The following is a 25,689-nucleotide window of genomic DNA, read 5'->3' on the forward strand; positions in this document are numbered from 1 at the left end:
CCACTCAGTTCCAGAGATAGCACCATTGGTCAAAGGATGGAAGTTAAACTTCTCTTCTAGGAAAAATTTCAATGTAGACCTCTCTTGAAAGTGGAACTGCAGTCTTGTACTGTCAGTATAAACATCATAACCCCAGACTAACATTTCCTGAGATACTTCATTTCATTTCTTTATAGGAAAGGTAAAATATGAGAGGATAAAAATAAAGACTAGTGTCAGGTGAATGTTAGAGTGATGACGCAGGCAAAGAAGAGCCTAGTAACAAGCTGAACTCATTTTTTGATCATGTTTATGTCTGACATTATAATCTGGGATTTTTCTGAGAGGGAAGCATCAGTGAGGAGCTCTTACAGCTTTGACTGAGGTATGTTGATCTCAGGAAATTGAAAGGAAATATGAGAATGAATCTTCAGATTGGACAGCTTCATAATAGGAGGACAAATCTCTTCTGAAGTAAGTACATACACAAGTAGACTCCTGTTGCCTCTCAGAGTAAGCGTTATTTGTATTAGATGGAAAAATCCATACTACAAAACAGGAATATATATATGTGTGCAACTTAAAATTATAACTAGTTCATCTCAAAAGGGAATTAGTAAGTCAAGGTTTCTTGGGATGGAAAATCTGTGAGCACATATTTCACGCAAAGCTTCCGGTAGATGATGGAGGCACTGTTCTTCCATGATTGGTAGGTGTCAGGACTTCTTGGCTTAGTCATTTCAATTCTCTCAGCAACAATACATTGACGGTATGGATCCTCTTCTAATGCTAAGACAGATACAAAAGAGCTTCAGTCTGCTTTTGTTGTCCCTGGAGCACTGGTCACTGTCTCAGGACCCAAGCCAAATCTCAAGGAGTTCTTCTTTTTTTCTTAAAGATTCTGGATCTTCTATTGGAAATTACTCATCTGTCTTGACGGGTGCCTGTGGCAGGGTCCTGCTGCTGCTCCTGCTCAAGGTAGATCAAAGTGCAAACATGGGTGGTATCATGTTCAGTAATGCCCTATTGCTTTATATCCATATCTTTTAGCATCAAAGGTTGAGGTAGGGTGACTTGCAGATGCAAAATGTCTTAGAGCCAGCTGGCTAACCTTCAAGCATATTAAGAGATACTGATGCCAAAGAACTGGAAAGTAGCCTAAAGTAATAGCAGATATGGCAGTATTCCAAATGTCAGAAATGTATCTGCCATCTTTAAGGCCCACAACCCCTTGGACTGGCACACTTTTGGAAGTTCAGACAGCAGGAATCTGCAAAGAAAATTTTTTCTGCAGTATTTGCACTTGTAAAGAAAATTTCAGATTTGTTTTTTGAGGGGAGGTCTCAAGGCTGCCACTTAGTGACACTGTCAAGGAGTTCAGGGAGTTGGAGCTATCAGAAGGGGTCAAGACAAAGTTGATCCAAAAGCTCAAAACCTGAATTGTGTTCTTAGACTCCTAATCTAATTCCTACGATTAATTGCACATAATAAGTAAATCAGATTTTAGAATATTCATTTTTTAAATGACTTTAAGATGAAGCCATATAGACGTAGGGTATGCTGTAGTGAGGGTTAGCAGCAACCTCCACTTGAGGTGTTTAGGTGAAATGAAATTCCTTGTGAAAGATGATCTTTGGGCCATACTTTTCTGCTCCAGCCCTGCATGAAGGCTGGAAAGTCTCTCTGCCCCTGGCTACTTCAGTGCATGAATTGTACCAGTGCATGATGTTGCTTTGTCTTTTCATGGGTTCATGCAGTAAACCTCTTATTCAGCTTCTGCATTTTAAGTACAAGGCTAAAGGCTCTCAGCCACATGTAGGGAAGAAAAACTTAGAGGAATAGCAAAAGAAGAGAACAGAGAAAAACTTCTCTAAGACCTGCTTAGAAAAACGAAGAAGTCAAAAAATTTTAAGTATCTATCTTTAAGGTTATACTGATCACAGTGGGGATTTTGCTTACACGCGTGAATTAAGCTAAAGCTCACAAAGACGTGCAAACCCAACTGCACAATATACAAATGCATATTAAAGTGTGTAGGGACCTTGAGACCACAAGGATGCTAGTGAAGTTATTTGCCTTTCATAACCTTTTTCCTACAATCAATTGCACATAAGCAGAGGTACAATTATCTGCCTTTCTAGACACAACAGGATTTTAATGTGTTATTGCTAATCTGAAACAGTCTAAATAGGAACTAACATGTAGCAATTTTATGTTCATGTGTTCGTAAGTGATGAACTGTAGTGTCTTGAATTGCTATCAGTCTAGAAATGAGGTATTTGTCAACTGTGATTTGGGGGGAATGACTTTCCATACTCATTTGTTGAAAAGGAACATCCAAGTGTTTTCAAATTCAGCTTCAACAGAAATGTTCTGGAAGAGTTTGAAATTTATAAACCAGGGCAGGGATCGATAGCTAAATGCTCCCATTTAATATGTTGCTACTCCTTTCATTTGGAAAAACATTTTTAACACCACATAAAAATTACAACGCTTATGATGTTTGTTCCTGAGAGTTAGAGAACGTAATGGCTAAGAACTATTAAGAACTTAACTTTCCATATCATAAGATGCCCTGACTTCAGTTCCTCTAAACCACAAGTGAGAACTTCCTTCCTGTAGTAAGCTACTTTTCTAGTCATTTTGCTTTGAGTCCTTCAGTTTGTTTGTTTGTACCATGTTTGGCACAGTGACTTTTTAGGCTTGTCTGGGACTCAGGGCATTGGTGCAGTACAATGACAGCTATGATTTCCTTCACCCCACAATCTCTCATAATCTAAAAAAAAAATGGGGGGAGGCAAAACGCTTGCCCTGAACTTGAAGTGCCTTTCTGTTGGGATCCCAGGAAATACAGCGTAATTTAAAATCTGTAACACTTTTCTCTTTAAAAATGCAGTGCCATTTCCAGCCCATAATTAAATGATATAAATTCTTTCTCTAAGGTACGTATGTGGCTTACCTAACTCATTTTGTAGTTTTTAGCACTAGTTTTTCCTAGAGTACCCCTAGGAGAAAGGAAAGCATTATTTTGTATTCCCATATCGGGTGAAGAGAGGTGCCAGCCTGGCTGGGACTCAAGCAAGAGCATTCACCCAGGTGGGAGATCCAGCTGCACCTCTGACATCCAGGTAGGTTCCCCCAGCCATGGGCCATCTTTCCTCCTGCCAGCTGTATAAAGGCAAAGCAGCATCTCCAGGAGGCCATGGAGTTTTGGCCTGAGCAGTCTGCAAACTTATTGGAACCCGAGCTCACTGGCTCACACATCAAACTGGAGTGGAGCGGTGGAGGTGCAGAGCACATTCCTTTCTGCTAGCATGAGCACTGAGAAAGAGTTTTGCAACACACCAGCCAGGGCAGCCAGAGCTTGGCTCAAAGTCTCCTTTATTAAAAAAAAAAAAATAAAAGGAAATTAAAACCCAATAGCTAAGATATATAGCATGCATAGAGAATCATAAGCTTGTTCTTTTAATTACTGTTGCACACTTAGAACCTATTCATGTCTCCAGAAGCCTCAAAGGACCAAATGAAATTGTGATACATCGGTTTCAGCCTATGCAAACTTATTTACTGGAAGATGGTTAAAGTATCATTTAAAAGGAAAAGAAAGGAGTATAACTTCAACTGTTTCTTTCAGGTAGAAACTGAAAGCAATCTTAAACAAACCAGGTGCAGAACACAATACAGTAGCCATGAATGACATTGCACAGAAAACTGAGGTATGTACCAATTTTAAAGTAATCGAAGTAATGTGGTAATTTACAGCTATGCTTGCAAGAAGAATAATTACAAACAATTGTAAAAGACAGTTATATTGGAAATCTGCTGGTATTGCTGTTAAGATAATGGAAGGGCACTTGAATGTAGTTTAATGAAACTGATTTGATGGAATTTGTGAAATACGTTTTTAATGTTATTAAAAAAAAACATGAAGGACAAAAGCAAAATAAAGGTAACAAAATATTAAGAAACTTTAAATGCTGGGGGGAAATTCTGGGTAACATTCACATGTAATTCTGAATTGTAAATATTAGGCTACTGAGCAACAGGAACAAAACCTATTGGTTTAGGTGGAAAATATGAAATATGGAATGTCTTCGGTCAGTTTTTTCAGCACCACTATATTGAGAACATTCCTGGAATCATTACAGTAAAAAGAGAGAAAAATTCATAGTAGTCCTGAAAAGTGGGAACTTTGCTTACTGACCTTCTTCTGTTTGGACATATGCAGCATAAGCATTGGCAAAGACGCGTCCATTAGCTGTCTCAGTATCAGAGTCCTGCAAGTCCACTGATCTTGGCGCTTTACAACATAAAATTGATGGATTTCCAAGTTTCTCTAAATATTTAAAAAAAAAGTATATAATGTGTTGGAAATTTTTAATTAACAAATAATACTATTTATTTAAAAAACATATGGCTGTTGAAGTGCTGCAGAAGAAACCATACATACTGTACCATATGTTTATGTCTTTATACCAGTGTTAAATGTCAGGGGTAGAGAGCCTCTTTGATGACTGCTTATGATCAAAATCAGCAGTATAAATCTATATCTGAGTACAGATTCAGATACATGGTAACTAAAAATGTACATATTCGAAGTTCATATACTTAGTTATATAGCTATTCATTACCGTTATTTACAGCCTAAATTTAATACAAGGCTAAATGTTGTTTTGGGCATTTCAGTATTAATTACTGTTTATGAATGAATACAATGATGCTTAACTGATGACAGCTAGTGGCACAAAGTTCATAATTCCAAATGCACTTCTGTTTTTTGTTTTTACATTCTTCCTAATCCAATCTATCAGAATATTTCTGTCCATCTGTTTCATCTTTCTTTTTCTTATCTTCATTTCTTCTTTATCTTCACCAAGATTCTGCTTTCTTCATCTAAACCCGTCCAAAAGTCCTATGTGCCCAAGCTTCACAAGGGGGATGTAAAGGATAAATTTGAAGCTATGCAGAAAGCAAGGGAAGAAAGAAATCAAAGGAGATCTAGAGATGAAAAGCAAAGAAGAAAAGAACAATATATTAGAGAGAGAGAATGGAACAGGAGAAAGCAGGAGGTTATTTTCTTTGCAAATATTTTGTTTTGTTTCAGTATTCAATATTGTATGTAAAAATATTTTCACATTATTTTAAGACAATAATATCAGAATTGTATTTAAGGTCTAAAGACAGTTTACTTTCTGTGTTTTGTCAACTAGATGAAGGAACTGCTTGGATCTGATGAAGATGATGACACAAAATCTAAAATTGAAAAAGGCTATGTTCCAAAGCTGATAGGTAAGAGAGACCTGGCTTTAAAGGCCACGTAATTCACTAGCTAAGTATTAGATGTAACTATTGAACTGTGCGTTTCATATTCACAGGAACTGTTAAAGGCAAGTTTGCAGAAATGGAGAAGCAAAGGCAAGAAGAAGAAAGAAAAAGAATGGAAGAAGAAAGAAAGCGCAGAATTGAACAAGATATGATTGAGAAAAGAAAAATTCAAAGAGAATTAGCAAAAAAGGCCCAGGAGGTATGGTCACTTGCTCACAATAGTCAGGACATAACTGTAAACACTCAACACAAGAAAAAAAGTTGTCTTGATCAGAAAGATCTGATCTTAAGGTTTCTGATAGTAGTGATTCACACGGGAGATGCTCAGTGGGATGGAAGTGGGGGATAATGTTCAGTGACTCTTCATTTTCACTTCTTTACAGTAACTGTTTTTTAAAAAGTGTTAAATCTGAGTTACAGATGAAACCAGGCAGGCAGAAACCTGATAGGAATGTGATTCAGGCACAAATTTTGGTGTCATAGGCATACAAGAGCTTATAGAGTCTTCTAAACTAATTTGAAAATGTTTCTTATATTTTACCAGTCCTTAGACAAATTTTGCTTATACATTAGTAAGTACAGTTCAGTGACAGATGAACTAAGGCAAGCAATAAGAAATAAGAAAATGCTACTGGCAGGCAGAAAGGAGAAGGTACTAATGCAGTACAAATCATAAATCATTAAGATCCAGATCATGTTTTACTCCTTTGCCACTTTGTGAAATTTTACTGCATATATATATATATATATATATGAACAGACTCCAACTTTTGTTAATGCCAAGAAAGCAAATTTTGCCTTTCGTAGAATTTTTCATTGGAGTATCATATTTAATTCCTTTTGCAAGTTTTCTTCAGTGCCGCAAATTCTGCTGTGAGTGAGCATCTAAATCATAGAGTAGAACCATAAGCGGATTTTTATTTAACCAAAAGACAGCAGTTCTTAATTTGGCTTTGGTTTTGTTTTAAGAAAAGAGTGAGTCTTACAGGAAGAGTCAGTTTCCAAGAAGGACTTGGATAGTATTTTCTGCTAAGACTTTTAACATTCTTAAAACTGTACTTTTAACTGGAAATATCTCTAGCATATATTTAATTAGTCTGGAAGGCAGAAGTACGTATGATGTAGAATTTTAGAAAGTGTGTTAGTTTTAGACACTAACATACAAAGGCAGCATATGAAGCAAAGACAGCGGTAGGCTTTTTGCAGGAGTTGAGGGGATGACAGCATGACTTGGATCAGAAATAATCAATGAGCTTGCTTTAGCTTTTTTTCCCTTCTTACGCAATTCTGGGATGCTTAAATGAAGAATGGACATGGAAAGTACTCTTCTCAGTTCATCACTGAAGAGTTAAGAATGCTTTAGCTTACTTTCTGTGTGATGTTTTATGTTCCTCTTCCTCAACAAGCTAACCTATCTGAAGTGTTCCAACAAAGGTTCAATCATGATCATCTCCATGAATTTAAGAAGTGCTACATATGTATCACTGCTACAAAAAGAATTTCCAGTTCTGTGTTTGCAAATCTAAGGCAAAGAGCCAAAGTAATGTAATCATATGAAATTCTCATTTAATAGATTGATGACTTTAACAATACGGGAACTGAATCAGCAGCTGAGGTAATCAGATTTTTTTAAGAAATGTTCACCTACGTTTTTATTCACTTTGTGTTATTATTGTAATTTGGGCTGGGAAAATGGCGCACAAATACCTAACTGAAATCCAACCAAGAAGCTAACACATTTTTAAAGTATATGGAATTGTGTTTGTACTTGAAGTCGATTTATTTAAGTTTGAAATAGAGTCTGCACTGTGAATACTCTGTGGTTAGTTAAAACTTACAAATATATTCAAAGCTACCAGAGGGATTTGAGGTATACTGGTAGTGATACTCCAAGTCCTCTGGCTTTGGAAAGTACCATCTTAAAAGCTCTTTGCCTTAAACTTGAAAGTAAAAGAGGATCCTGTCAATAAACAGATGCTTGAACACCTCAGTTAACTTCTTTTCTTAATTGACTAATTTACTATATGTATTTGGATTTTAATTCTTGTAAGTAAATGTTTTATTTGAAAAAGCTAGGTACAAATGTCCTACTGTCTTTCACTAACACAAGAAAATCACATTCCTACTACAGCTTTGGGGAAGAAAAAGAAATCTAAAACATTCATTTTAATTTATTTGACAGTATCCCTGGTAATCATGGTATTTTGGGGGGCAGAGAAGGATAAAGTACATGGTGTGAAAATAACTTTGAAGCAGCAATATCATTCAAAAAAATTACTCTGCCTGACAAATTACTTACTGGCCTCTAGAACTACAAACTTATTCCAGCCGCAGTGTGTCCTTTACACAGTTAATGTAAGACTGGAAGTAGAGTGTGGCTATAGTGTGGCATCGCAATTGTGATGTATTCAAAATTCCACCTGTTCTTCTCCAAACCATGAATGTGGTTACTGAAAATACGTAGAGTTTGCCAGCAGTTATGTTTAAAATGTAATTCAGTCTTGATGCTTTTCAGGTATTTCAAGGAAACTAGCGACTGCTACAGGCAAATGGGTTTATTCTTGTGGTTAACACTCAATACAACTAATTCTTTTGGAAGCTATGGTGCGCACAGGTGAAAACAACAGTTTCAGTAAGAAATAAGGCTGAAGTCAACTTTATGAAAATTAAATAAATATCTTTTTGGACAGGAAGGGGATGATTCGCTACTAGTTACAGTAGTGCCTGTAAAACCCACCAAAACACCTGGGAAGATGAAAATAAACTTTGAGAACACAGGAAAGGAGAGAGCAGAACAGACAGAGAGACAGGATGAAGAAATGAAGCTAAAATATGACGAACAAACCCCATCTCTTAAGGAAACCAAGTGCCTTTCATTTGTCATGGTAAACCACTCATCTAAAAATATCTAAGAAATAATTATCTATTATTTAAAACGTAACAATGTTATTTTCCTTACACAGGGTGAAAATGAAGACAACAAAACTCCAGAGTCTCTGTCTCCTGGTAAGCTGAAAGTGACATTTGAAGAACTTGAAAGACAAAGACAGGAAAATCAAAGGCGGCAAGCAGAGGAAGAAGCAAGACAGCGTTTAGAAGAGGAAAGACGTGCCTTTGAAGAAGCTAGGCAGCGAATGGTAAATGCATGTTTTGTTCATATTGTAACAGAATTTTCACATTAGGATATGCTTTTACATTCTTTCCTGTATCTGACTCTGCTTTTTTCTTACTCTTTAGTATATTGCTGGTTGTTAAAAGTCTGAAAATCAGTTTTTGAAAGATGTATTTTTGACCTTAGCTAACTCATTATCCACACTGACGTAACACTTAAAACATTCTTTTAGTAAATCCAGGAAATTAATGAGTTTTAAATCTGCCAGCAATCTTAGCAGGTGTTATATCTACACTTTATATTACCTCAAGTAGTAAGTCCTCAAGAAAATAATTAGTTGTCTGTTTTCTTCAGAACTAGTGCTTCAGATGTGTCAGTAACCAGTTTTTTATGAAGACATTCTGCAGTAACAGAACACTGTTTCTTATTCCCGTATTTATGATAAACACATCCATTACAACTTTGCTGTTATGAAGCAAGGTAAAAAAGACAGTCAGCTCTCTTGTATGTATTCACATAAACAACAATGTACTAGAAATTACTAGATTAAGCCCCAAATTCTCCGAAATGTAGCTCATTATTTTGTATTATTTGCAAAACTGTCTCTGTATGTGTTCCTTATCATAAACCACACTTATTTTAGATCAATTATAAACAGACCTCGCTATAGTTCTTTGATCATATTAAGAGTTATACACTTAGCCTTAACACAAGATATACCAGGTAGTTTGTTCTGTATTTCTTCACTTCACTGTACTCCAAAAGTATTTTTAAAGCTCTGTATTTAAATATCTTTCCCCTGTACAATTATGATCATTATGACTTTGTTAAGTCACAGAGAAGACAAATGAGAAATGAGATTTTAATCTTTCATTAAATCTTTGAAACTATTATTTCTACAAATTTGCAAACTTAAACAGAGTATAATAACTATGACTGAACATTCTTGGATAAACAGCTCAAGAACACTATATTGACTATATTTCAAAAAAATTCAAGACATTTATATTCTCAAAAAAAAAGAAAAAAAAAACCCCCAAACCACAGAACCTCGAGAAAGCTGAAACTGTGGAATTCCCAACTGGTCCAAATAGAGGGAGTTCTAGGTTTACACAGATACCTAAATTGAAGTTTACTCTTCCACCCGCCACCTCCGGTAAATCGTTTAACTGTTCCACACCAATAACCTCGACATGATGTCAATAATGCACTTTTCTCTTTTTATTTGGGGTTGGGCAGGGGACACTGGTGAAGAAGATCAGGGAAGAAAATGAAGGAGAGAGAACTTAATAAAGTCACTAGCTGTTCTAACTGAAGTTTTGTTCATGTCTCTCACCATATCTGCATTTATTAGTGAGTAATATAATTTACAACTTCTGTACTCCAAAAGAAATCCAAGATGTCTTCTGAAGATGGTTCAGTCTTTTGTTCTTGATTGCAGTTTGCAAACCACAGGCTTTCCTCTGCAGATGAGTGTTACTGGAGACAAGCAATAGTGAAGAGATCAGAGTATCTCAGTTCCCTTTCTTCAGTGATGATTAAATGTCTAAAAAGAAAAGAAAGAAAAATCTCAGTTTGTAGTAATAGCAAAGTGTTAATTGATTTAGTTTTGCTATAAAACTCTACAGCATTTTTTTTTAACTGGTAACTGCATTGGTGAAAACAATTTATATGCAAACAAAACGACTTGACAGCATAAAGGTCTATGAAAGAGATGTAAAGAAAGTGAATAGGGAGTGATTTAAAGTAAATGATCCATACCCGAGACCGTAAAATACATACTTAGTTGTTCAGCCTTTTCGTTATAACACATTATACTTTGAATTACACACTCAACAGATTTTTAGAAATTACTGAAGCTACGTATAGGTTATGAAAATACGTTTCTTTTCTCCTTCCCATGGCTAAAACGAAGATTAAAATATTTCTCATAGGAACCACACTCTCGATACACTTTTTCTCCCCAGGAATAAAATATAATTATGAAAGATCAGAAAGGAATTAATGAAGTATCTATTTACTATAAAGAATATTTTTATGTTTGGGTAAAGTCCTTTCTATTTATTCCTCTCCCTCTTCTCTGAAGATAAACGAAGGTGATGATGAAGAATCTGAAAATTCCATTAAAGAATTCCGTCCTAGTAAACTCAGACTCAGTTTTGAGGAGATAGAAAGACAGAGGAGAGAAGAGGAAAAGAGGAAAGCAGAAGAAGATGCAAGACGACGCATTGAAGAAGAAAAAAGAGCATTTGCTGAAGCAAGGAAGAACATGGTATGGCATTTCTGTTTAGGATATAGTTTAGTTTTTACCTAAGTAACCGTAAAGCAGCTCTGGGGAAAAGCTCTAACTACAGTTAAGAATGCATGCTTAACTTCTTCAGTAATTAGTTTACCGCAGTACTTACTACAAGGTAGTGGGGTAAACTGATCAAGATAATTTACCAAAAATCACAGAAAAATCCTTCCTCACAGCAAGCCTAGAAAGGATTCAATAATTTAGTCAGTATCAGATATTGTGTCCAATGAGTATTATTATGCTAGATGCAACAAATTTAGAAAGCAGAATGTTTTCACAGGTAGGGTTTGTTTTTTTGGGGGGAAGAGCAATTCCTCTTACTTCTCCAAGTTTATCATCTCCCTACCTTTATAGGGTAGCAACCTCAGTTCTTACTAGCTAAATGCTAATTAATGGCATACTAGAGAAATGCCCACTGTAAGTACAAATTTTCTATTCACCTGTGGCCCTTTAGGAAGGAAAAATTAAGATGGCTGAAATCAGCTCACTGGTATTTTTACTGCTTATTAAGAGAAACAAAAAGCATAACTTGTGGCATTTAAGGTTAGAACAATTTGTAATATGGAACTTCCTTAGACACATTTAGATTTCTGTGATATGCGATGACTTCTAAAATTTGGGTTAAGATTACATTGAAGAAAAGTTTTCAGGGATCTAGGATTGAGATACTGACACTACCCAAAGCAGAGAAAGATGCCCAATTTCAGAAGTGGGAAGATTATTTATAAAAAATAACTAGCATGGAGCTTTTCACTGTATTCTTCATGCTTATTCCAACAACTCCAAGTTTCAGAAGGCCTTTGGATAGAAGCCAGTTACTTACTGGTGGTTGTTAAGAAACACAGGATTAAATTACACAAATCCAACCTAAACCTAAGTATTTGTTTCAAAAGGAAGGGCAAGACCCACCATACAGAACTGTGGAATAACCCAGTCATCTGGCAGTGTCTTCCTACATGCCCCTCTGTGGTTTTATTGGGAAAGACCAGCTGTGTAACTAATAAAATTTTCTTCATCATGCAAAGCAATGCTTGTGAGACAAATTAAAACTTTGTATGATTACTAATACTGCTAGCAGTGCTCCCTCTGCCTGAAAATTGGGCCAAAGACAAGACTTAGATGCTGAAAGGCTATCTGGAGAAACTACCACGTACATTTATATTTGATATTGTACTGGTAAGCAATTAGGGAAAATGGTGGTATGTCCATACCTCAGAAGACAGAAAATTGAAACTAAAGCCACCAGAAAATAAATGAGTGGTACTGGACTTTTGCCATTATATTACATTATGAAAAGCCAGCAGCCAACTAAAGAAAAGCAAAGAAAGTATGTGCCATCCTCTGGCTTTTTTCCTGCTTTCTTGAGAATCTGCCTCCATGTAGCAAGAACCTAAGCTCAAGCATCCAGGCAAGAAAAATCTCACTGATTAAACAGGGTTTAACCCATTAGATGCAGCACAGAGCCTATGATTGCACTATCACTGCAGACAGTGAAAACATTCAGTAATCTCAGAAATTAACTGAAAATGTATTTTCAGTTAATAGGTTTGAAGTTTTCTCTTAATTAGCATCCTGAATATACACATTTCCTATTGCTTATAACACAAAATACAAGACCATGCTTTCCCTATATTCCACAGCTACACAATGTGTAGTACACAAATGCAGATGTTCTTTTAAACATTTTAACATATTAGTCATCTCTTTCAGACATAATAAAACCTCACACAATTTTTATATAAGCATTTAAATTAAGCCGTTATTTTAGAACCTTTTTCATGTTGATTCACTTTAGTTTTGAAAGTGTACACACACAGAAGTAGTAATATTGTTGATGGAAAACACAACCATCACCTCCTTTTGGAAAGATCTCCCTGGGCCATCTTTACTTGTTCTGCATTCAAACTTCCATGCTTCCCACCACCAAGGTAATCACTTTCAGACTGAAGCATTCATCTTTCACCCCTTGCAGTGTCTTTCTATTAGAGCTTGCATAAAGAACCTGTCTTAGCACAGATAAAAAGATACTTTTTTCTACCAGTCACTGTTTCCCACTTAAAATTTGTTGACTGCTGCAAACTGTGGTTGGTACAGGACTGTTTCTCACTACCATCTGTTCCCACTTCACAAAATACAGCTAAAATATTTACTGAACCAACCACAAGGAGTTTGTACATCACACAATTCAGCTGAATTTTTTCCTCTTTTTTTTTTTTAACCAGGAATAAGTTGGGTTGCTGCCTTTTTGTAACTCAGTGATTCAAAAATACAAAGCAGACAGCTGCTAGTGTTTGCTCGCATGCACAACTTGTTAACGCTTACACATACATGCATTGGTAAATTCTGAATTAATGCTTCTCCTACGCACTTAGGTTCCATATCTTCTTGAAGTGATGAGCATACGAACTAATGCATCATAACAAGAGACTTTTACATTTCTTTGCTAATTTAGCTGTGATTAGCCTCTAAAAACTATGGGGCTATGCACTGTTTTCATTAAAGGAAATAGTTAACGGCCTTGTTTTCTTGACTCCACTTCTCCATAAAGCAGTTGCAACAAATCTGCTCATATTATGCAAAACAAATGAAGAATGGAAGGAATGGTGAGGCTGAAGTCCAACTGTAAGCTTACTCAGAGGGAAAATCCAAAGGACATCTATTATGAATAGCAGCAGTATTTGAATGGGATCGAGGAAAAAAATAGATAAAGAGCTGTAAAAAATAAAAAGGATATGGGCAAAATAGGTCAAGACAGACATACAAACTGAGACGGCACAAAGAGCAGTGAAAGGTGTTAAGTTACAATGGCAGTAAGTAGCAATAAAGCAAAAAGAGAGTGCCAAAGAATCTTAAAAAAAAAAAAAAAGTTTCTGTTTCTTTATGAAGTTAGTCAAAACACCTTCTCAAATGAAAGTTTTGCTCCTTTAATTCTTTCTAGCATTTGACTGATGATTACTGTTGGGAATACCTACAGTTTAAGGAACATTGGGCTCTTCCATATTTGCAACAAGGCTTTTCAAACATGCACTGATTAAATAGCGCCAAAAGCCACATCACCACACAGTTCTAGATCAGTATCTGACTTCAGAGAGTCATAGAATGGTTTGGGTTGGAAGGACCTTAAACATGATCTAGTTCCAACCCCCCTGCCATGGGCAGGGAAACCTTCCACCAGACCAGGTTGCTCAAAGCCCCGTCCAACCTGGCCTTGAACATTTTCATGCATGGAGCATGCACAGCTTCTCTGGACAACCTGTTCCAGTGCCTCACCACTATTATTTACATTTCCCAACGTATATTTGGGGGTTTACACTCCTCCTTGGACTTGGTCCTGGAAGCTCCATCCCAACACCTTATAACTAGCTATTTAGTTAGAGCAAATGCAAGACTAATGCAACCCAATTTTTCTTTCCAGGGACAGCAAATTAGAAAGACGGCAGAGCCCCAGACAACAAATTACCTAGTTCTCGAAAAAGCAGAAAAAAGCAACCCCACAGCTTTGCATTGAAGAATGTGAGATGAACACAGTAAATTGAAAACCTCGCATTTATCTACATAATATTTCTGTTGAGTCCATCTCTGTTAATAAATTTATGTAGTTACATGCACAAACATATGTTTATATAGGTTTTATAAAAAAATTATTTAAAACTTTACTGCTTAAACTCAAGGGACTGTCATGCTCTCTGGCCATTTTTGTAGCATACAGTTTCCTGTTTTGGTAAAACTGCTTCAACAAGTTCAGTCTGATAAAATACTTGTTCTTACACTTCCTGCTTTTGGAAGTAGTGAAATTCGGCTCTACCATCTTATGAATTAGCTACAAAATAAGTGAACTGCTCATGAATGACCATGCACAATGACCTAGCCCTTCCTGAAAAAGGACAGAGAAAGGAGGAAACCCTTGCTGTTGGGTTGTATGAACCAATGAACTCGCAACGTAACTTTGTATAATCAGTTTGTGCACAAGAAGAGTTTCCTGTAGAAAATTCTGTTCAGTTCTGCTTCCTGGGAATACCAGTATTGCTTCAGAACAGGAATTTAATTCAGTTTGCTTAGGAAAAGATTACAGATACACATACTTCAGTGTTAAGAGTAATGACACTGAAACACAACACATTTTGTGTAATGATTGTCTAGGAAATAAAAGGGAATGAATTATTTCAGGTCCCAAAGCTGCATTTAGGAGACATCCTGTCATCACCTTGCAAAAAAGACTGTTTTTTAATAATCACCTTCATCCTCATTATAAAAGTTCAGCATTGTAATAATAAAGCTAAAGTCAAATACAATCCCCCCAAACACACTCCCTCCCAAAACATTAAGAGGAATATCCACATTGCATCTTAGTGTGCTGTGGCAGATGTGGCAAAATACTTAGTTATCTTTATGCACTAGAGTGTCTGAGCACTGCTGTGATTTCATCACAGGAATCATTAATGCCCTCAATTTCCAGCAGGTGCTGGATGATGAATCGCCAGAATTGTTTAAAACATTTTCTCAAGAATCTCTTGTACCTGGTAAACTGGAAATTAATTTTGAGGAGTTGCTGAGACAAAAAATGGAAGAAGAAAAGAGACGCACAGAAGAAGAGCGTAGGCAAAAGTTGGAAATGGAGAAGCAAGAATTTCAACAGTTAAGACAAGAAATGGGAGAGGTTTGTATATCAAAGGATATATTATGCATATTCTGAATAAAAGTAAAATAGGTAATTTCAGTTAATTATTAAAATCTCAAAGTTTACGAATGTAACAGAATTCTTTTAGAAGCATTTTTAAACCAATACTTTCAGCATTACATTAAAAGCATGAAACCCAGAAAAACATATTTATACAGTGTTTTAAAAATAATTTTATCACTAATCTACCAGGAAAATGCTTTTATCCCTTGCCACCCTAAAAGTAAAAACACAATTTCAAACTTGTAATGTTATTTTACAGTCACTTCTGAAAATTGTACACCATTACTAAAGCAATTATGTAATATTGACAATAACAGGAGAGCAGAAACATCTAGTTCCTAAATGAAAACAGAAAACTGAAAGTAAGAAAGAGCAAAATTCTTCCTTTTCCTCAAGGAATGCTGTGTTAACTAATTAGGAAAGAATGACAGTGGCCTCAACTTATTTCTAGTCAGTGTATCAAGGGGTTTGAAGACTGTCACAGTTGGATCTTAAAAATCACACGAAATTTGCTTTGCATACCAAATGTTTAAAACACCACATTCATGAACTTCTACGCTCCAATTTGATTTGGTTGTGGGTGGCGATTCTTTATTATTCTCTTTTGAATGTTAGAGGACTACATTTTTGCTAAGCTAAGCTAGCGAGTAATTAAAGGCTCCAGTTTATACTGGAGCCTTTATTCACTTAAAGTTCTCAAGTAAATTTCATATTACATGCTGGGGAAGAAGAAAGACAGACAGGGTCCTCTAACTAAAATGCATATACATCTTTACTGTCAGTCAGAGGTTATAAAAAGAGGAAGTAAAATAGCAACAGTATCAGCTTCAGACAGGCTTTGACTACAAGATTCAGAACTGCCATTTCTTTTCCAGCCACAACATCCTGAAACTTCATTTGCTTTTACTGAATTAAAAAAAAAAAAAACAAAAAAACAGTATTTTTGTAACAAATTAGCTGTATTTTAGAAAGTTACTTCATATCATATTGCAAGCAAGCCAGAGAAGTAAATTCTTGATCGAGGATAACTAAGTTCTTTGTATTGCTAGGTGTCTGGTTTTCTGAGTCTGAAAGGTGGCTTATTGACAGTAATTTTGAACAAAGGGTTCATTTAAGCAAGATATTGTAAAACCTGTATCTAGTCTAGAGAATAGCAAAGAAAAAAAAAGATACAGAGAAAATGTCTCTGCTGATTTTAAGTAACTAAGAGAACTGTTCAAATGTATTAAGTTACACCTATCTGTGGGGAAAACAGGTAGTAAAATTATCTATGGCATTTTCCATCTTAAACATTCTGCAATTTCTGAACAGCTGGAAGAAGAATGTGAAACTTTCGAGCTAAGCAAAGAGTATGAAGAATTAATAAAGCTAAAAAGAAGTGGTTCTATTCAGGCAAAGAACTTAAAAAGCAAATTTGAAAAAATAGGACAGTTGTCTCAAGAAGAAATACAGAAGAAGATTGAAGAAGAGCGAGCCAAGAGAAGGGCAATGGATGAAGAAATAAGAGAAAGAGAAGCTGAAAAATTTCAAGAGGTAAGTTGCATTGTGTATGTTAATGATGTACTTAATTCACACACTAATGATCCAGGAGTGGACAGTGCTGGTGCTTTCAAAGTTTGCTACATTTCCAAAGTTCTTTTCTCCCTTCTTTCCTGTTCCCTTATTTGGATGCATGAGGAAGTCTCACCTCAGCATCCCTGAAGGAAACAGCACCAGTTTATTATCAGTCATCTGGTCGAGCAAAAATCTGTTTTCTGCTCAAAGTCCTCAATTCCGCATCTTAACAACCTGAAACCTGTCAGCCTGAGGGTTTGAAACATTCTTATTTGAGAATTACTCTGTTAATCATCACATGAATTGATTCTCCTTCTGAACTCTAATTCTGTATGAATTAAAGCCAAAACAGGAAAACTAAACAATACCATTTGAAGATCAAGTTTTAGAATCTTTACTCATTTCTCAGGGTAAAGCAGAAAAGGAAGCCTACTTATCTATGCCTCTGACTGGAACCTCTGGCATTTTTCAGAGGGGAAAACCAAGACATGAAGCTATCAATCTAAGCAATAAATTGACCCCATGCTCTGTGACCCAGAACACTAATGTCAGGTTTCATGATGCATCACATGGCAGTGCACAAAACTTCACAGCAGCAAGCCTGATCTAAGCCTCATTCTGAGGTTCCCATTCCCAGTGATCAGTCACTTCAGTATCTGCTCAATGTCTACCTTTTATTTTTGAGCTTTTAATGACTGACAGTGTAATGATTTTTCTGTAAGGTCAAACTGTGTTAGGTGTTGAAGCTTCCCCAAACACTATGGCATAAAACTCAAGTCACTAAGGATTTACCATTGCCACAAGATAATATTTTCCTCTATCCTTGGGTTAAGGTATTAAGAGATTTGACCTCAAACCCAACATCAAACCAGCCTCTCAGAAAAATAGGACTCTACACGGCTTCGTTAAGAACTACTGCTCTACAAAACTGTTTATTATTATACATATTTAAAAAGTAATAAATGCTATTTTTTAATTTCTCCTTCCCAAGGATGATGAGGTAGATGTGAGACCAGCCAAGAAATCTGAGGCTCCATTTACTCATAAAGTAAACATGAAGGCCCGTTTTGAGCAAATGGCAAAAGCCAGGGAAGAAGAGGAGCAGAGGAGAATTGAAGAACAGAAGTTACTACGTATGCAGTTTGAACAAAAAGAAATTGATGCAGCATTACAGAAGGTATAAATTACAAAGTGCCTCTTCCTCAGTCCTAAGTGTCATTTAACTTAGCTTCTGATTACCACTGATGGCAACATTGCCAGAGGTATAAAAGGAACATTATGCTATTTTAACAGCTGCTGTGAATTGCTGCAATAATGTAAAATTGCTTTTGGTGTTTTCACGTATTCTTGACAAGTACGAGAAATACTGCAAGAGTAGTTCATTGTATCCTCTAAATAGTCTGAAAATGGGATTTTTATTTTTAATGCTTATATTTTGTCCTAAGACTACAGCCTCGATTGTTCCGTATCTAGATTCAGTGCATTACGGTATCTAGTGAGGATAGGTAGGGCACTTCCCCTTCCTAAAATGCAGTTACTTTCTGTAATCAAATGTTATCGCTGGCAGTGATACTGCTCTTGCCACTTTAAATGTTCTAAATCAACTTATTTTAAAACAGAAAAGAGAAGAGGAAGAAGAGGAGGAGGGAAGCATTATTAATGGTTCTACTTGCGAAGATGAGGAGGATCAAGCTCGATCTGGAGCTCCCTGGTTCAAGAAGTCACTGAAAAACACATCAGTTGTTGATGGCGAGCCAGTGAGATTTACAGTTAAAATTACTGGAGAACCAAAACCTGAAGTTACATGGTGGTTTGAGGGAGAAATGTTGCAGGACTCTGAGGACTATCAGTATATTGAAAGAGGAGAAACCTATTGCCTTTACTTGCCAGAAACCTTCCCAGAAGATGAAGGGGAATATATGTGTAAAGCAGTCAACAACAGAGGCACATCTGCTAGCACTTGTATTCTCACCATCGAAAGTAAGAGTTAGCATTTTCATCTGCTTCATTCTCATCCTTCTTGCACCTTTCCTATTATGAAATCTAATTATCTGTTTCTCTTACCCTTTTATTTTCTAGCTGACGACTACTAATGCTCTACTTTAGCTGGAATCTTTCTTCCCCTCAAAACTTTCTTACTGCATCATCTCTTTCTCTGATGGGGCCAACTAAAGAAAGCAAGGATATGCATTGTCATTCCTGCATCAGATAAGAATAACCTTCAGTTGTGAGAGTGTCCAGGTTCCTTGCTCAGTACAGAAATTGGTATTAAAGTCTAAAAAGAAGGAATCAGTGTATGAAGGATCAACTAAAGAAAAAAGCCAAATTATAATAGTGTTCCCACATTTGAAGACCAACTGTTGTGTAATAGTATAAAGCTAAATACACAATCTGGAAACTTGTGTAGTAGTGTAAATCTATTGGTATATTTTGCATGACCACTGAATATTTAAGCTGTTCTTTATCTCAGAAGCATTGAACTGGCCAAAGGAAATACTTATTGATGATTTTCAAAAACTCCAGTGTACTATTTTTAAAGAATAAAAGATTACATAACTGCTCACTTTTGTTGTTTTGTTTTAAAGAGCATCGGTTACTTTGCTTTAAAATGGGCTTGCTTGTTGATGCCACTGATAATCCAAAACTAAAAACAGTCTCAGTAAGGCTTGTAGTAGTCTTCACAGTCCCAACATTTGCTTGTAAAACTGCTAATTTTTTCATTGCTTAAATGATACAGGAACAGTTGGTGACAGCTATGACAGGCTCATATTTTAAGTTGATGGGAAGCAAGCTTTAAGAACATTATTTTCAGGAAGTGCCTAACTTCTCAATCTTTTTTTCTTTCTTAATGCAATAAACTGCTGCATCTCTAAACATCGTCTTCTTAAGGCTACTGTTCTGTTTTACTTTTTAAGACCTCTTGACATCAACACTAATGTCATTCTGCTAACACCATCTAAATTTTTCAGCTTCACCAGGAGTAATTTTATGAACAATAATCACATTTTAAATTAAAGAACATGTGTATAAGCCTTAACATAAAGACAAGATAGCTGCAGCAAATTAGATTTATGCAGTTGTTTCCGAAAGAAATTTTCCTGTGGTTGAATCTGCTGACTGCTCTTTGTACAGTCACCTACTGAAAATTCGTCTTCTGCAACAACGGAAGTTACAAATTCAGAAACGTCTTGGGGAAAAAAAATGGTAATAGGCTGCATGATGTTTTGAGTAAATATTTATCTTAATAGCCATATAAATACATTTTACTTCATTTCATGTGGGTGTTCTTCATTTGCAGAAGTACTAGTTAATGCCAAGATCTTTACTCTGAAACTGTTATCTCAAACTAACAAAGGGAGGGATAGGAGCATAAAAAAGACAAAAACATTGCTATTATTATCCATCAGTTTACATTTATTGAGAAAAAAAACATACAAAAACCGTAATACAGTTAACGTGTACCCTTATTTCATACAATGTCAATGCAAGCTCAAAACCACATTTTTGTAAAGCATTCAATTTACCTCAGTCCAAGCTGCATCTCCCTAAGACACTGTTTCCATCACAGTTGCCTTTTAAAGCCAATCTTCTTTTTACACACGGGTAGTTTCTGCAGAGAACACTTTTCTCAGGACGAAAAGGCATTTCACATGCACGCAAGAGAAATATTTGTGCATACATAAGAGTTTTATAAGCTATTACTCGGGAAGAGGGAATCCTGTCAACTGTATGCTTTCTGAAAATCCCAGTCCTCCCTTCCTCCCCCCTCTTCCAGAAAAAAAAGGCAAAATAAAAAGCTTCTAGCATGCAATGGAAAAAACTTAAACATTACTTTAGAAGAGAACAGGGGAGAAACAATTTCTGTCATCCCATAAAACACCACTAGTAAAAAGATGAAATACTTGAAGATAGGTTGAGGTTGTGCAAGTAAATAATGATCCTCTCTGCCTGGACAACTTAAAATATATGACTTATGATAAAGCTAGACTGAAGATTATCCACCTGACGTTTTATTTCATGTCCTATTAAAATATGGGCTACAGAAAGTGATATGAAAACACTTTTACCATCATGCTTTCCTTTTTCAACTTTCTGTACTCTTCACATTCTAAATCTGCGGGACTCTTTAAGGGCAGGGAGGGAATGGAGGAAACATTTAAAGACACCTTTTGGACAAGTTAATTACATTTCTAAGGAAGTCCAGTCATGTTTTTGGATCAGGATAGCTCCAATAATCTGTTCCTGTTCTCCCAAGAACCATGAGCTTGGAGACAAAGTTGAAAAATAAGCACTATGCTTAGCAAGAACAGCATGCCATGTAAGCTCAGCAGTGAGAAAGCTGCAAGTCAGTACACCTCAAATGCTACACACAAGAACATCTCACTTTCCACACACTAGCAACATTCAACTCGCATTTTCTTCTCTTATCTCCTCCCACTGTCTAAATTTAAAATTGAAAGACTGTTCAAGATATTTTAGAACAACAGTTGAAGAAAAAAGTATCATGTAAAAGGAAGTGAACAAGTGACTCGCCCCAACACTAAATTCACAGTATCAAAATCCAAATGGTACACACCTAACCTTTTCTCACGTCAAAAATGAAGTTACACATTAAACTACAGATGAAATATTAAGTGGCTTGAGAAACTGAAGCACAACTTAATTTAGTTCAAAAACTCAATATATCTAAGCTCGGCTGTTTAGAAGAATATAAATTAAAATAGATGGTTTATATTATTAAATCACAGTTTAAAAAACTTAACAGATTATGGAACATTTATGGTCAAACAATAATACTTTAAAGAATGAAAAGTGATCAGAACAAAAATTATACCCTACACCATTATGTATGGGATACATTTCAAATCTGTTATGTTTTTGCCAATTTTACCTTCTACATGGAGCCCTTCTACGGTCCATGCTCATCGGCTCACCAATGGCATACACTCAAAGGATTCCTCTTTACTGGTAGTAACTATCTCAGGACCTGATTCTATGAGCTATGATTTGGTGCTTGCAGCATCTTCAGCACTGTGTGTGAAAATGAAGGCAGTATTTTTGAATATTTTTCTTTGATGTACAGATAAGCAGGACTTTTGCAAGAGCAGCACATTTCAGAAATAGAATAATCAACAAAAAAACCCAAATAGATGCTGCTTTACATTAAACTAAAAAAAACCAAAACCAACCCCAAACAACCAAAAAACCCCAACAAAACCCAAACCAAAAACCTGTACCAGACCATCTATAAGACATACAAACATTTTAAACTATCAAAATATACAGCAATTCAGTTAAAGTATCAAGAAACAGGATACACTGACTGCTATATAGATAAAATATTATTTGCTGTTAACATTTAATTGGTGCACATGCTTTTTCATTTAAAACATACTAATCTCTGAAACTCCAGAATCTGTTTTCCTACCATGTCAAGGATGAATAAGCAAACTAAGTTATCTAAAAATTCCACTAACACACTATAACTGTTAAGACAAGTTATCGAGTTCAGTGATAACAACAAGATGCGATATTCTTCATATTTAGGTCTCACGGGTTTAAGTGGGTACAGTGCCCTACTATAAAAAACATTTGTGAAGGCTGTTGACGTTTCTAACCAAAGCAATTCCTGCATATTTTAAAGGTTTTGATTCTTTAATTGCAACAATTACCTATTTGAGGAAAAATAACAGAAATTACTTATTCTGATCAAGTTTAATTACTGCAATCCACTAATCTTGTCTTAAAAAAAAATAAAGAAAAAAAATACATATTTACCTAGAAATATAAACAGTTGTTTAAAAACTTAAGACTTTCCACTGAAATGGAACCATGAGTAACAATGCATTTGGGGAAGCAGCAGACTGCTTTTCAATACACAACCACAAAGATCTCACAGGGACAACATTAATGTACTGATATATATTAATTTATATACTTCCTTAGGTTGTGCTTACCTGTTGCTTTTTTGCAGCAGAACCTAAGGTGGAAGGTCTGGGAAGGCACTGTGAAGTATAAATAATTGCACTGTTTGCAATTAATAAAGATTTTATACCTTAAATGAATCAAAATCAACAGCCTCCATTTTGTGAATGATAAAAGAATCCAGTGAATTTAATTCTGCTCAGTTTAGTACATAATAAATGCACCAATCTATAAGGTTATCTACAAAATACCATGCAAAATATCTGAACTATTAAACTTCATAACCTACACTAAAGATATCAAATGCTGTCCTAGCCTTTTTTAAGCTACCAGAATAATTCCTAATTTTAAAACGGATAAAAAGAATTCCTTCTATTTCTACAGCACAATACATACATTGCTAATTACTTGAATAAACTACTTCAGTTTTCAAGCCTTAACTTCTGTGCAGCCACCCTAAAAGAAATTATTCTCAAAGCAACAATATGGTGTTCCAAAAGATAAAGCAATTTAACAGTTATAGAATTATTTAAAACATACCTACATCACTATATGTATCTGCAAACTATCTGAAGGCAAAGACAACTTCTGTCTAACAACTGGTTCCAAAGACTTCAATGTTACGATATGCATACTTTAAAACACTGAACAATACAGCTGTCTCAGGAGTACTAATAAAAAAAACTGTTACTCAGATAAAAAGAAACACGATTTTCTTTAGCTATTGCTGAACGGTTCAGGAATACTTACCCAACAAAGCTCATATTATGTGTATGTGCATATATATACGCAAACCTATGTTTCTGAATTAAGAAGCAATTATGGTTTCCTAAGATATCAGCACTGTATTCCAACATAATAGTCACACAAGTATGGCATTTTCATTATGTGGAACATTGACAAAAAGATACTGTTGCAGTTCATCAATTTGTCATTCTGATGTACTTACAGTGCAATGCTCCTTGAAGGAACAATCAAGGATGATACACAGCACAGTCCTCCTCACCCCTATAGAGCTAGTTCTATACTGGCTGGATCAAACCTGCACTTCAACAGACAATGGCAAGACAGACTGTATTGCATGTAGTCTAATATATGCAAAGAGCCAATAAATATGCAAAGAGCAAACATAGGATTTCAAGAGAATCAGATTTTTAGTATGAGCATTAGAGCAATAAGAAGTTTCAAGTATATATAAAAAATATTCAGTTGATTCAAATGCTTGAGTATTTACAAAAACAGAAGTTATCTGCTCTGCAGGAAGTTCTCAACCACTCCCCATCACTCAAACAAAACAGCGTTTTAAGGACAGATGCAATTTTTGTAACTACTATGCATACCACATTGACTTTTCTACACTGAATTTTGAAGTGGACTACTTTAAACTGAAGGCTTAAGCACATTACACTTAAAATAACTTTTATAACTAGTCTGAAAAAATCCATATAATAGTTACACAGGAACAGTTTTGAAGTATTCCATTAAGAACAAAAATTATGTTATAGCAGCTGCACAGGTCTGAAACAGTGGTCATGTATAAAAGGAAATTTCACTGTTAATGCAATGGAAGTATGCCAAAAAAATCACTGTCTTAAACACATGCAGTTTTACTCAAATAGAAAGAAAATTAAGGTATCAAGATTACTGGTGCTAGACAGCAAAATACAATGAATGAGAGAGATCCTCCACCTACAACTATTCTGCAAGACGGGAAAAACATGCTAACAAGAAGTTCTTAAACTCAACAAAGTTTCATGGGGGGAGAAAAAATAATCTCATTTGTGTACAGGTACCTTGATTCAGCGTTGCAAATCAATCCTATAATTCTTTATATACCCACATATCCAACTTACCGACACAGGAGGTTTCATATTATTTATTGTAAAGCACAAAACAGGCATTTTAAAAGTGATAAAGTATACATTGAAAAAGTACATTTATATCACAAAGCATTGACCACATAATTGCAAATACATTTGCTGGAATGTGTACATCTACACTAATACTAAAAACAAACCATTTTTCATTTCTACACAGAAATATTACCTCCTATCAGTAGTGATAGATATTTTGTACATTTTCAAAAACACTATTTTTTTTTAACCAAACAAAATTAAGATCTTCATCAAGGCGTCTGCATCCATACATTTAACAAAGGTTTTTTCCCCCACACAATGAAGCAAATACTGTATTGTCCACTTCTTATTATTGGCCCTGTGCAGAAGAGATACATAAGAGATACACAAAAAGTTAAAGAAAATCCTTTAAATCGAGCTAACTCAGGAGTGAAGCCTTTAAGAAAGAAAAACTGGTTAATGTAAATGGTGGTGGCTTCTTGCATGGTTTTCAAAACCCTGGGAGGAAAAAGTTTTTCTTTAAAAAAAAAACCAAAAAACAAAAAACCAAAAACACAACCAAAAAACCAAACCCAAAAACATAATCACCAAACACATGGATAGATACAGAACTTGAGTAATCAGGTAAACAAAGTAATCTATTAATTATTCTGATAGTTACTTGGCTAGAAAAAAAGATGCATACTCCAAAGATAACAAAGCAGGAGACATGCAAAAAAATATAATCACTGAAACAGAAGCCAGCCAAAAAAACCACTTAAACTTTATACCTGTGGTGCTGGAGGATGTTGTGGCATTCCCTGTGGACTTGTCTGGGCATAATATGCTGCCTGTTGCCTGTAGTACTCAGCCCATGCTGCACTGTAATCTGGCTGACCACCCGGCGGAGCCCCAGCAGGGGCAGGAACTGCTTGACCTACAAATAATTAAAATTGTATAGCTTGGTTGTTGCAGCAGGAAA

At 35.6% G+C, this 25,689-nt stretch overlaps 2 protein-coding genes across 3 annotated transcripts in view; one reads left to right on the plus strand and one right to left on the minus strand.

Moving 5' to 3' along the window:
- The first annotated feature begins 3,668 nt into the window (after positions 1 to 3,668).
- Positions 3,669 to 19,499, plus strand: NEXN (nexilin (F actin binding protein)). 2 transcript variants are annotated; one of them, XM_010009238.1, is made up of 12 exons: positions 3,669 to 3,695; positions 4,857 to 5,048; positions 5,190 to 5,268; positions 5,355 to 5,503; positions 6,878 to 6,919; positions 7,995 to 8,189; positions 8,268 to 8,441; positions 10,503 to 10,688; positions 15,172 to 15,369; positions 16,705 to 16,926; positions 17,939 to 18,124; positions 18,567 to 19,499. In XM_010009238.1, exons 1-12 carry the CDS (start codon positions 3,669 to 3,671, stop codon positions 18,936 to 18,938), a joined length of 2,022 nt encoding a protein of 673 aa, XP_010007540.1. In that variant the 3' UTR covers positions 18,939 to 19,499. The 2 variants fall into 2 exon arrangements, with proteins under 2 accessions (XP_010007540.1, XP_010007541.1); XM_010009239.1 differs by lacking the exon at positions 4,857 to 5,048.
- A 5,233-nt stretch (positions 19,500 to 24,732) lies between these two features.
- The window catches only part of FUBP1 (far upstream element (FUSE) binding protein 1), a gene marked incomplete at its 5' end in the record, with an annotated part of 18,689 nt that continues 17,732 nt past the window's right edge, over positions 24,733 to 25,689 (minus strand). The window contains 2 exons of the mRNA XM_010009240.1: positions 24,733 to 25,086; positions 25,499 to 25,644. Of these exons, the coding sequence (XP_010007542.1) occupies positions 25,078 to 25,086; positions 25,499 to 25,644 (155 nt within the window). The remainder of the gene's footprint in view (positions 25,087 to 25,498; positions 25,645 to 25,689) is intronic.

The sequence above is a fragment of the Nestor notabilis genome, unplaced genomic scaffold, assembly GCF_000696875.1.
Source record: "Nestor notabilis isolate BGI_N333 unplaced genomic scaffold, ASM69687v1 scaffold28212, whole genome shotgun sequence".
NCBI lineage: Eukaryota > Metazoa > Chordata > Aves > Psittaciformes > Psittacidae > Nestor > Nestor notabilis.